At 34.8% G+C, this 14,167-nt stretch overlaps 1 protein-coding gene across 1 annotated transcript in view; it reads right to left on the bottom strand.

Annotated features, from left to right (window-relative positions):
* LOC150046089 (uncharacterized) overlaps positions 1 to 14,167 on the bottom strand; it is a 132,100-nt gene that overhangs the window by 96,747 nt on the left and 21,186 nt on the right. The window contains exons 4-5 of the mRNA XM_090319156.1: positions 7,010 to 7,068; positions 6,522 to 6,588 (exon numbers count right to left, since the gene is read on the bottom strand). Of these exons, the coding sequence (XP_090175282.1) occupies positions 6,522 to 6,588; positions 7,010 to 7,068 (126 nt within the window). The remainder of the gene's footprint in view (positions 1 to 6,521; positions 6,589 to 7,009; positions 7,069 to 14,167) is intronic.

Raw genomic sequence — 14,167 nt, 5'->3', positions numbered from 1 at the left:
CCCTCTTATTTCAAATAAAGATATATATATATATATATATATGTGTGTGTGTGTGTGTGTGTGTGTGTGTGTGTGTAACCAAGTAACAAAGTCAGATACTGTAGTAATATGAGATTAAACAAAGAGCAACACAAGAGAAGAGAAAAAAAGAGTACATTAAGAACAACAGTTACTCGTAATTAAGCTCTTGTTTCATATCCTGGAGGTCCATTAATTTGACCTCATCCTATGTGGCCTTACATATTCAGGGTTTGAGCTATTGTAATCCTCTGCTAGGAGGCTCCTAGGTTAGTACTAAATATTACAAATGAGGGAAACCATGGAGCCTAAGTTCCTTTGGGTCTGGATTATTTCACTTTATATCACTTTATATGATTTTTTTCTAAGTCTTTCCATTTCCTAACAAATGGGGCGATGTCATTCTTTCTGACAGCAGCATAGAATTCCATTGTGTACAAATACCACAACTTGTTGATCCACTCATCAACTGAGGGACATCTAGGTTGGTTCCATATCTTTGCTATGGTGAATAGTGCTGCAATGAACATCACTGTGCTAGTGGCTTTAGTATGTCCTTGTTTCTGGACAATTGGATAAATACCACGTAGTGAAATTGCTGGGTTATAGGGGAGATCTATGTTTAGTCTTTTGAGTAACTGCCATACTGCTTTCCATAGTGGTTGAATGAGTTTGCACTCCCACCAACAGTGTAGTAGCGAACCCTCCTGCCCACATACCCGCCTGTTGTTATTGGAATTCTTGATCATGGACATTCTAATTGGAGTGAGGTGGAATCTCAGATTGTCTTGATTTGCATTTCTTTTATGGCCAGAGATGTCAAGCATTTCTTCATGTGTCTATAGGTCATTCTTATTTCTTTCTCAATGATGTCTCTCTTTAAGCAAAAGGCAAATCTTTACTGAAATAGAACGTGTAGTCCAAAGATTTGTATGGAACAATAAAAGACCTGGAACAGCCAAAGCAATTCTAGGCAAAAAGAGCAATGCTGGTTGTATTACAACACCACACTTAAAACTCTACTATAGAGCTATAATAACAAAAACACCATGATACTGGCACAGAAATACACCAGAAGATCAACGGAACTGAATAGATGATTCATAAACAAAACCACATACCTAGAGTCAACTTACATTTGACAAAGGAGCCAGAGATATACAAAGGAATAAACGTAGCCTATTTGCTTATTGGTGCTGGCAAAACTGGGCAGCCACATGCAGAAAGCTAAAAACAGATCACAGCCTATCACCATGTACAAGGATTAACTCGAAATGGATCAAAGACCTCAATATCTGACCTGTAACCTTGAAAGTGTTGCATGATAGAGTAGGAGAGACACTGGATCTCATAGGCACAGGCAAAAACTCCTTGAACAGAGTCCCAGAGTCATGGCAGATTGGAGAGATACTCAACAAATGGGACTACCTAAAAATAAAAAGCCTCTGCACAGATAAAAGCAAAGCTACTAAAGCAGAAAGACAGCCAACCAACTGGGAAAAGATATTTACCAATAATACATCAGACAAATTCTTAATATCCAGTAACTACAGGGAACTCAAGAAACTAATCCCCACAGCAAACGCAACAAATGAATCACTAAATGGGTAAGGGAACTAAGAGAGACTTATCAAAAAAGAATCTAAAATTCCAAAAATCATATGAGAAAATGCTCATGGTCATGGTCATAAAGGAAATGCAAACGAAACATCACTAAGATACGACCTTACCCCAATTAGAATGGCTAAGATTCTGAACTCAGACCATGACAAATGCTGAAAGGGTTGTGGAGGAAGAGGAACATTCCTGCACTGCTGTTGGGAATGTAAACTAGTCCAGCCATTCTGGAAGGCAGTTTGGAGGTTTCTCAAAAACCTGAAAATAGACCTTCAATAGAATCCAGCCATACCACTCCTGGGCATCTACCCTGAGAATTATAACCCAGAATATGATAAGGACACCTGCTCAGCCATGTTCATCTCTTCACTATTAAAAATAGCCAAGCGATAGAAAAAAAACAACAACAGATGCCTTATTGCAGATGAATGGATACAAAAAATGTGATATATATATATATATATATGGAATTCTACATAGGCAACTCATGTTGAGTGAGAAGAGTCAAGACCAAAGGAACAGGAGGCACATGGTACCCTTAATATGTGGGTATTAGACCCAAACAGTATATGAGCGATGATTCAATATTTGGGTAACCAAGGTCATGGACATGGTCATGGACATATAAACATAACTACATAGATATAAAAATCTACGACGGGCTATATATTCTATAGACAAAAATTCTAAACTTTGATAAATGTAAATGAAGAACTTATTATAATATCAGTATCTTTTCATGATTTAAATTCTCATAAAATTGCTCTAGAGGAAAAAAGAAGAGAAAGAGTTTAAGTTTGAATTAGTATACTACTTTGATGGGTTATAATCAGAAACTATTAGTCATTTCTGTTTTATGTGTTCAATGGCTTCAAAGAAAACATGAAAAGAAAATAAAATCTTATAAAGCTATGGTTAAAGAATAAAAGGCACCTACTGCTATATGCCAAAAACAGCAAGAAAGAAAAGAAATAGACTTTGAATAAAATCTTTCTTCAAATAGTATGTAGATTAAGAATACATCATTTTTATAAGGTTACAAAATCTTTGTGCTTGTGGCTCATGCTGGTAATCCTAGCTCTTTAAGTGACTGAGATCAGAGGATCATGGTTAAGAAAAGATGACTTTCAGACTCCATTTCCAATTAAATAATAAAATCCAGGAGGATTCAAGGTTCAAGTAGTAGAACATCTGATATAAGCAAGCTAGTTGACAATAAAATTCAGTCCTTGAGTTCAAGCCCAATCATGAGAAGAGGAAAAAATTATAGAAGAGGAACAAACAATGATATTAAACAACAAAAAAAAGATGGCAGAGAACAAGAAAGAAAATGAAAGATGAGAATAATGAGTTTAATCCAAAATACAACTTGGCACTATTTATACATAGTATAACACTGAGTGTATAATAATGGTGATTGTATTATGCAGGTAATAATGCAACAGAGTTAATTTGATTGCTATAAAATAAATACTTGGATCAATTAAACACATCTGTTTACCATTGTCTGAAATGTGTAACATCATAGAGAGAAAATAAAAGAGAATATTTTATTTCACTCTTAGGCAAGAATTGAACATTAGTATTTTAGTGTTGCTTACAGCACAAAAAATATATTTATGATATATTTATGATATGGAATATGAAAGAAGTTTAAAAAATTATCATTTAAATTCCTAATCTGAATTCATAGTTGAAAAATGTTAGGTATGTACTAGTACCTATTTGTTATTTTATGACATTGCTCTAAGTGATATCCCTGTTATCTTGGATTTTCCTCAAGAGAAACTCATCTGAAATTTTACAACCAAAATATTTGCATAGAATATAAACCAACCTGTATTTTCAGAAATTCACTGAAATTGTGACTTACAAATATATTACCTATTAATTTTTATATAATATTCTATTATTAGCAATCCACTTCTCTGTTCATTCCTTCATGACCAGAAATATTTAATTTATTTTTCTATAACAGGCCTTATTCCAGATTCCCCAGGAGACATGCAAATAGTTTCTCAAACATTTTATATAAATAAGAACAAAAACTTCTAAATGTGAAATCAGACCTGAATGGATACCATGAAAATAACAAAAAAGCACAGAATATCTAAAACTAAAATATATCATATGGATACTAAAAGGTCATACTTCTAGAACTAGTTATAACTTGAAGCAAACACTAATCTACAGATTTGATGGAGAACTTTTAATATATTTTCAATCCAATGACAAAAGTACATTGTAATCATATCAAAGTACTATTTCTTTTTTGTAGTATTAGGATTTAAATTCAAGGCCTTACACTTGCTACTTGATGTTCTAAAAATTGAAGCTCACTCTCATTCCCTTTGATTGTAATCATTTTTTATTTTAATTTAGAATTACATATTTTCCTGAGAACGAGGCTCAGATCATGATTTTCCTACCTAATCGCCTCCATGTTCCTGAAATGACAGGCACACCAAAATCTAAATACACTATTTGTTGAGTTGGTGTCTCCTAACTATTTTCCTAAGCTGGCTTCAAACAATAATCCTCATTAATTTCACCTCCAAGTAAATGGAGTGACATGCATAAGCCACTTTGCCAAGACTCCATTGGAGTCCAATTCTAGAAAACATTTTAAATAAGTGTTTACTTTTTAAAAATGCTGTAAACAAATCTTGTTAATAGAAAGATGCACAGATTAGTTTTGTACTATATCTTGAAATTTGTTAAATAAAGATTCCTCCTCTGGTTAAAAAATGCTGTTTTAGACTAAATGTAGAACAAAGGATATAGATAAAGAATAAAAGGCATAAAACTATGACATGTAATATATTTTTAAATATGAGATTAAATTTTATGTCTATCATCAAATCTAATATGTCTTATTTCAGCCAACATCATTCTTCTGGTAAAGAAGATTTAGAAAACTTGTCATAATTTACAAAATGGTTTTTGATGAACAAATTTCCATATAAAATGATCATAGAATAAGGGAGCCAAAAAAAACAGAATGGAAGAAAAACAGCCTCTTCAAGTGGTGATGACAGAACTGGTTAAGCACCTGAAGAAAACTAAAGTTGGATCCTTCTATGTCACTCTACACCAGTATTAACTCCAAATGGATCAAAGTCCTCAAAGTAAAAGCAGATACACTGAAAACTTTACAAGAAGGAATGGGAGATACACTAGGTCTCCTTGGCACAGGTTGAAACTTTCTTAATAAAGACACAGAAACACAACAAATCAAAGAAAGTTTGGACAAGTGGGACTGCATTAAACTGCAAAGCTTCTGTATGGCAAAGGACATAGCTAGCAAGCTAGCTAGAAAGCCCACAGAGTAGGAGAAGACAAGGGCCTCATATCTAAAATATATCAATAGCTCAAAAAATTGAATCACTCCAAAACTAATCTCCAAAGAAACAACCATCCCACTAAAAGATGGACCAAAGACTTAGAGTCTTCTCTGAAGAAGAAATAAGAATAGCCTATAGACACATGGAGAAATGCTCGACATTTCTGGCCATAAAAGAAATGCAAATCAATACAACTCTAAGATTCCACCTCACTCCAGTCAGAATGGCCAGGATCAAGAAATCTAATAACAACAGATGCTGGAGGGGATGTCGCCAGGAAGGATCATTACTACACTGTTGGTAGGAGTGTAAACTCATTCAATCACTATGGAAAGCAGTATGGCGGTTCCTCAAAAGACTAAACACAGAGATCCACTATAACCCAGCAATTTCACTATTTGGCATTTACCCAATCATCCAGAAATACGGACATACTAAACTCACTAACACAAGGATGTTCATTGCAGCACTACTTACCATAGCAAAGATATAGAACCAATCCAGATGCCCCTCAGTTGATAATTGGATCAACAAAATGTGGTATTTATACACAATGGAATTCTATGCTGCCATCAGAATGGACAGCATCACCCCATTTTTAAGGAAATGGAAAGGCTTGGAAAAAAATCATATTAAGTGAAGTAAGCCAGACCCAAAGGAGCATAGACTCAATGGTTTCCCTCATTTGTCATAATTAGTATAAACCTTGTGCTCTCCTAGTCTCGTATTTGTTTATATTGTATATATGTTTATTTGTTTATTTGAAATAGGATAGGGAAAGGGGAATAACAAGATGAGGGGAGGGGATGGGAGGAGGGAAAGGCGACAAACACATGAGAAAGGTTATCAATGTTTCTGAAATAATGAATATTCTATTTGGTAAATATAATGTAATCCTTCTGTTAATTACAATAAAAATACCTTTTTAAAACAAAATAAAATGATCATAGAAAAGAAATATAGATTGCGTGGTTCCATCATTTGTAATAACTAAACTATGTCTATAATATTCTTAGCAGGAAATCACAATAGCCCAGTTGCCAAGTGCATAGGACCATACATAATGAAGCATATCAAAATGAACTCCAAGAATTGGAAACAAGGGGTTCTCATTATGTCCTATATATAGTTATCTCCTTTTTTTCTATTTTAGTACTTTGTACACTTTGTCTTGGTTATGAACTTATCTAATATGTGGAAAAGAAAGTGAATCACAGAAACAGCACGACAAAGGATGAAGTAATGCAGCAATGGTACTCACTAGATGCTGTATTAGAAATAGCCTTTACTACTTGGGGGGAGGTGAGAGGAGAGTGGTAAAATGGAGAAAACGAGAGGGGGTAACAATGTTTAAAAAGAAATGTACTTATTACTTACTTTTGTAACTCTAATTCATTCCCCCATTTATCACCTGAATCATCTTTATAATAAATACAACAAGAAAAATATTATGGTAGGAACATTGATGCTGAATACCATGAGTAAGCAATGCACAAAACAAAAATCAGAATAAGAAAATTAACTTAAAATACAAACCTTTACCTTGCTATGAAAAAAAGAGTCTTCTTCATCTGATTCCCATGAATCACGCTCAGACTCATTGGAAATCCTTTACAGCAAATATATACAACAAACACAGGTGAGTTTGATTCTTTAACAAGGAAAAAATGCTGCTATAAAATGTTTGCAAACCATATATTTATGTCTAATTATTTGTATAATACATCTCACTGTATCCCAACTATTAAAAGATAAATTTCTTCTTATTAAACTAATGAATCTGACTTAAGTGTAACTGTAGTCACTTGAGAACATCACTAAGCTTCTCTCTCCATCCCCCCTCCCCCCTTTCTCTCATCGGTTATGGGACTTGAACTCTGGACCTGGGAGCTGTTCTGAGCTTCAGCTTAAGGCTAGCACTCTACCATTGTGAGCCACCCAGGAACTTTTTAAGCTTCTCTTTTAAATAATAAAAAACTATCCTTCCCCAGAAAATAAACTGCATGTGTTAATATTTCTTCTTTACTCACAATTGTTTTGTCTCTTCCTTTTTCTCCTCTAGTGAAACTGGAGATTTTATAGGATCGTTCTGAAAAAAATTATATATATATACATATATATGTATGTATTGCTAACAATCATATCTCTCAATTAAACTGAAACCATAAAAGATTTTTAATATAAATACATAATGTAGACAGCAAATAAAGTCATTCTGCCTTCAACCCCACATCATCTCAAGTACACTAGCCACACAAACAATAGGTCTCTACAAAATTCAGTTTAAATATTTTCTTCAAAGGAAAATATTTGCTGTTCCAATAACAACATTTTCCGTGGTACTTGGAGTTCTATTATTATTATTTGGATATTTGAAATTTGATAGGGAAGGGGGGAAAACCAAGACGGGTGGGGGGTGTGTGGGGGGGAGGGAAATGGGTACCAAGACATGTGAAAGGGTATCAATGTATGTGAATTAATGCACCTTCTATCTGGCAAATATCATGTAACCCTTTTACTAATTACAATAAAAAAATTTAAAAAAAAAGAAAAACAATAAAAGGAGAACAGAAAACAAACAAACAAAAAAAAAGAACTATTTAAGGATAGGCTCTATATCTTTTTTTTCTAGTCATGGGCTTGAGCTCAGAGCCTGAGCAGTCCTTGGACTTTCTCAAGTCTAGAGCTGTACCACTTGAGCCTCAGCACCACTCGAGCTTTTTTTCTATGTATGTGGTACCGAGGAATCAAACTGGGGTCTTGGTGCATGCTAGACCAAACTCCTGGCTCTGGCTCTGTATCTTTTATATCTACAACTGCAAAGCTTTTGCACACACATAAAAGGTAGGGATTTTAATTATATTATTGGATTAGTAAGTGAGAACAGGATTTCTCTGTCCATATTAAAAGGGTATTTACCTGAAATACCATATCTAACAAACACTTTTCATGATCTTTTGCCAGTCCTGGGCTTCAGCTCAGGGTCTGAGCACTATCCTTGGACTTTCTCTACCGCTTAAACCTCAGCACCACTTCTGGCTTTTTTATATGTATGTCGCACCGAGGAATTGAACCTAGGTCATCAGGCATGCTAGGCATGCACTCTAGCACTAGGCCAACTTCTGGTCCTTATATGTTTTTTTTTTTGCACTGGGCATAATGGATACACTAGTAAAGAAATCTCTCTAATTCTTCATAGGCCCTATTTGATAAAATTATTGATGCCAAACATTTACAAATGAGAATCAAACTTTCATGGATCTAGTTTTGAGAATTTCCTAATTATGTGGACATTTCTCCTCTGCTAGGAGAATCCTAGACGAATGCTAATTGCTACAAATGAGAGAAACCATGGAGTTTATGTTTCTTTGGATCTGGCTTATTTCACTTCATGCGGTGTTTTTCCAAGTCCTTTCATTTCCTTATGAATGGGGCAATGCCATTCTTTCTAATGGCAGCATAGAATTTCATTATGTATAAAACATCTTTCCCCATTTATATTCTGAAGAGCATCTGGGTTGATTCCATATCTTAGCTATGGTGAATAATGCTGCAATGAACGTGGTTGTGCTGGAAGGTTTACCATGCCCCTGTTTGTGAACATTTCAGCAAATGCCTAGGAGTAAGATTGTTAGGTTATAAGTGGGTTCTATGTTGAGACTTCTGAGGAACTGCCATACTGTTTTCTAGTTGCTGAACTAATTTTCACTCTCACCAAGGGTGTATTAGCATTCTCTTTAGCCCACATTCCTACCAGAATCTGTTGTTATTAGATTTCTTCATAATGGCCAATCTAACTGGGGTGAGGTAAAAATCTCAAAGTTGTTTTGATTTGCATTTCTTTTATAGCAAGAGATGTCAAAAATTTCCTCGTGTGCCTATTGGGCATTCTTATTTCCTCTTCAGAGAACTCTCTCTTTAAATTTTCAGTTCACCTTTTAATGGGGTGTTTGTTTCTTTGATGATTTGTATTTCAGAGATTTAATTTTTTTGAGCTGCAGGTATATTTTAGATATGAGGCCCTTGTTTGTTTTATGGCTAGTGAAGATCTTTTTACATTTGTGTTTTTCTTATTTGTAGTGCTGGTCATGTCTCTACAGAAGCTCTGCAGTCCAATTTGTTCAAGCTTTCTTTGATTTATTATGTTTCAAAACTTTATTAAGAAAATTTTGACTCATGCCGATGAGACCAAGTATTTCTCTTATTCCTTCCTGTAAATTTTTCAGGGTATCTTCTTTCACGTCAAGATCTTTGATCCATTTGGTGTTCATTCTGGTGCAGAGAAACAAATAAGGATCCAACAAGTTTGGAATTGATATTCCTTCATGCTGTTCTTTCTAATAAGGAATGCTTTTTGCTATACAGGGTCTTTTATTTTTCCATGTGAATTTTGGATCACATCCACTATTTTGTTCAAGAATGACTTTGAGATATTGATAGGTATTACATTGAATTTATAGCTAGACTTTGGCAGGATTGACATTTCCATGAAGTTTATTCTTCCAATCCAGGAGCAGAGGATATGAGTCTACTTCCTTTGGTCTTCTTTAATTTCCTTTACAAAGTTTTTAAAGTTTTAATCATAGATGTGCTTTACTTCCTTGGTTAAGCCCTAAATATTTTATTTTCTTTGTGGGTATTTCAAAAGGAGTTGCTTTACTGATACTTTAGTTATAGTTCTACCAAAGCTATTATTTCTAATAACTTGGGAATGGAATCCAGAGGGGTCTCTACATACAGAATCACTTCATCTGCAAAGAGGGACTGTTTTAGTTCCTCTTTCCATATTTGGATTCCCTTTATGTTTAATTCTTGTCTTATTGCTGTGGCTAGGAATTTTAATGCTATATTGAAGAGGAGTGGAGAGAACAAACATCCTTCTCTCATTCTTGATTTTAGTAGGAATGCCTTTGTTGAACCCACTTTGCATCCCTCTGACAAATCCTGTTTGATCATGGCATTTGATGTTTTTTGATGAGTTGTTGAAGTGGATTGGCCAGGATTTGGTTGAGATATTTTGCATAAATATTCATAGAAGAAACGGGTCTGTAATTCCCTTTCTTTGATGGGTCCCTCTTTGATTTGGGGATGAGGGTTATGCTGGCTTCATAGAATGTGTTTTGTAGAGAACTTTCAATTTCAATTTCATTGAAGGGTTTAGGAGAATTGATATAAATTGTGCTTTGAAAACCTTATAAAATTCAGCTATGTATCCATTAGGTCATGGACTTTTCTTTTATGAGAGGTCTCTTATTGTCATTTCTATTTCATTACTTGATATGGGTCTGTTTTGTTGATTTAGATCTTGGTTTAGTTTGGGTATATCAATATTAGCTAGAAATATGCCCATTTTCCCCCAAATTCTCAAATTTGTTGTCATAAAGTTTTGAAAAGTATTCCCTTCTGATGTTAAGATTCTTGGTAGTTCCTGTCATGTTATTTCCATTCTCATCTCTGATTTTATTTGGATGTGTTCTTTTATTTTATTGGTAAGATTTGTGAAGGATATGTCTATTTTATTATTTTTTCAAAGAACCAACTTTGTTTTTTTTATTCTTTCTATGGGTATTTATTTTATTCTAAGTCATTCAACTCTGATTTAATTTAACAATTTGCTTCTTTCTACTCTATTGGGCTTCGTTTGTTGGCCTTTTTTCCTGGAGCTTTAGATTCATTAATAATGGTTTGAAATTTCTACAACTTAATGATGTAGAAACTGAGAGCTATAATTTTTCCTCTGAATACTGCCTTTGATGTGTCCCAAAGGAGCTGGTATTTTGTGTGGTCCTTTTTTATTAAATAATGTAAACTGTTCTGTTCTTATCTCTTCAATAACCCACTGGTGATTCAACAGTATGTTTTTCAACCTCCATGAATTACAGGATTTTTCTTGGTGGAGAGTGGTGTTCCAATGTTATACAATTGTGCTCTGAAAGAATTCAGGGCTCAATTTCAGAGCTTTTGAATTTGCACAGATTTACTTTGTGCCCTACAATGTGATCTGTTTTGGAGAATGTTCCATGCACTGCTGAATAGAACATATACTCTGTTGTTGCTGGGTGGAATAGTCTGTAGATATCTGTTAAGTGTTGTTGGTCTATGAAGTGTTAAGTCTTAAAGATTCTCTGAGGAGTTTTTGTCTTCTCGATCTATCCAGAGGTGACAGTGGTGTGTTAAAATCACCAACAATCACTATGTTTGGATCTATATGTTTTTAGTGTAAGTAAGCTTTGTTGGATGAAATTGGAAACTCTGGAATTTTATGTATAGATATTTAGAATGGTTATATCCTTCTAAAGAAGAGGTCTCTTAATTGATATATAATAACCTTTTTGTCTCTTCTTAATAATTTTAATTTGATTCCTATTTTATCAGATATAAGAATGGAAACTCCAGCCTGAATATGGGGACCATTTGCTTGATAGATTTTATTTCAGCCTTTGAGTATAAGAATTTTTATTTTGGGGGGCAAGATGTGTCTCTTGAAGACAGAAGAAAGATGGATCTTGCTTTTTGATCCAATTACTTATTCTATGTTGCTTAATTGGAGATATAAGTCTATTAGCATTGAGGGTTAGTATTGTGAAATGTTTGCTAGCTCTTGTCATTATATCTTCTTTGTTATGTCAATTCTTGCTATAAATACACGGAATTCTGTTTAGGGGCCATTTCTCTGTCGATATTTTTGTGTTGGTTTTCAATGTGTAGAACATCTTTGATAATTTTTTTATAATAATTTGGTCAGTATAAACTGTTTCAATTTTTCTTTATGTTGAAGTCTTTTATTTTTTTCTCAGGTATAAATGAGAGCTTTGCTGGTTATAGTGTTCTTGGTTGGTAGTTATTTGTCTTTAGGGCATGATACATCGTTCCAGGCTATTCTTGTTTGTTTGGTCTCTGCTGAGAAATCTGTAGTTATTCTTATTGGTTTTCCTATGTAGGTGATTGTTCTCTTGTCTCTGGCAGCTTTAAGGATACTTTCTTTGGTCTCTATTGATCCTGCATGGATTATAATTTGGCAGTATGATATTATAGCCTGTTCTGGTCTGTTTGGAGATATATAAGCTTCTTGTGCTTGGATGGGCCTGTTCTCTTGGATATTTTGGAAGTTCTCTATGATAATTCCACTTAATCAATATATTTCCTATTCCATTGCCTTGCTTCTCAAGGCATACCTCTATACCAGTTAGCCTTAAATAAGGCTCCTGATTGTATTTTGGAAGTCTGAAAGGTTCTATCCTATTTCTTGTGTTTTGAGTAATTTTCTGGTCTCTACAACATCTACACCATTTTCAATCCCACAGATTCTATCTTCTGCATGTTCTATCCTGCTCACAATACTTTCTCTTTTTTTTAATCTACCTTCCTTCTCATTGGTCATTTTTGGTGGCTTCCCTCTCTTGCTTTTTTTCTTTCATGTTTTATCTCAATGATTTTATTTTGATCTCACTTACCCTTTTTTCTATTAATCTTTCATTATCCTTATGTATAACCTCATTTATCATGTTTACCAGTAGCATCTGTAGCACATTTTGAGACCTGTCCTCTAGGATTCTCATGGCTGCTCTGTTTATTTTGACTTGTCATTTTTCTAGAGCTTCTATGACTTGTTTTGCCCATTTGGGGATGATAGCAAGGCTAATGCACAAAATAAAAATGTTAAAGTAGGAGCTAACCCAGAGCTCTATAGTCACCAAAACTTTGTATGCTCTCAGTCTTAGACAGGTATTTTCACTCCCTCCACTCACCACCACTGTACAGAGGTTTAAGGCAAAAACAACTTGACCCCTATATGATGAAATCCATCTAGTCAGAAAGGATACCTCCACAGGTACAGATATAGTTTGGGTCAACATCAAACAAATGTAGATCAACTGACTAAGGAACTCCTCTAAGGAGCAAGGGACCAGAAATACATGGGTAAAATGAAGGGTAAGAGAAGAGGGATGTATAGAATTAAAATAGCCACAGGAAGCTAATTATGGCCTCAAATTCAGTAAAAGGAACAAAAATAATACTAAAACACACAATAACATCAAAATAATGTATAAAGAAAAAGTATATATACATGTAAAAAAGAAATTATTAAAATATTTTAAAAGATATGCAATTTAAAGAAATAACAAAATTTAAAAAACACTGAACTTAACATATATAGGACTGGGGAATCAAAAGAATAGTCAAGTTTGATATGTACACATTAATAAGAAAGGCTATGCTTCTAGGAATGAAGAGAACCACCCACAATAAAGTAGTAAAAGAAACAAAGAAAGGAAGGAAAGAAGGAAGGAAAGAAGGAAGGAAGGAAGGAAGAAAAAACAAACAAAGAAAGAAGAAAGAAAGAAAGAAAGAAAGAAAGAAAGAAAGAAAGAAAGAAAGAAAAGGATGAGGCAAGGAAAAACAAAAAAATAAGAAAAGAGAAAAAAAGAACAATATAGACAAACCAAAAACAAACAAACAAAAAAAGGAAAAGGAATACAACAGCAATAAGAAGAGAAACAAAGACAAAATGGAAGAAATTAAATAAAGAAAAAAATAGAATTATTAATTTTATTTGAGGGGCTGAGTCTAATATACAGTCATTTGATGTGGAGTGTCTGATTTCCTTGAGATGATAGAGTGGGCACACTTGTGTGGGTAGAAATCTCCTTCGCCTAGGGACTGGCCAGTAGGCAGGGCATGCTCTCCTATACTGGAATAGAGGATCCCTGCTCATAATGCTGATGATGGATGATTTGAGGGAGTGGAGATTTGCAGTTTCTTTGCCCAGGGAAGGAACTGAGACCCTTGATTTTCTGTGCTCCCTTCAGGAAAGTTTTCCTCCTACTTGGTTCATTGAATTTGGGTTGCTCTAGAAATCTGGCGACCCTCGGGTAGGATCTGGAATGGGTTACTCAATTACACTAGAGCTGGTGGTCCACTGGCTCCCTGAGACCTGCCCAGCATCTTGTTGGCTGGTATGGGCCAGCAAGCAGGGAGTGCCCAGTGCGGGGTCTGTTCGCTTACCAGGGCCTGCTGCACAATAGGGGCTGCTGAATCAGCAGCCTCTCCGTGCCCGTAGGGTGGCTGGTGAGGCCACAAATATGGAGGTCACAAAGTGGTGGTGCAAATGGCAGAGATCTGCCTGGAACTGAGAGAAATCTCTGGCACACTGGGACACTTTGGGTCCCAGAGCACTTGTAGCTGGT

This window comes from Megascapheus bottae, chromosome 26 (assembly GCF_031878675.1).
Source record: "Megascapheus bottae isolate mThoBot1 chromosome 26, mThoBot2.hap1, whole genome shotgun sequence".
Classification (NCBI taxonomy): Eukaryota; Metazoa; Chordata; class Mammalia; order Rodentia; family Geomyidae; genus Megascapheus; species Megascapheus bottae.
This window is presented reverse-complemented; position numbering and strand designations above follow the sequence as displayed.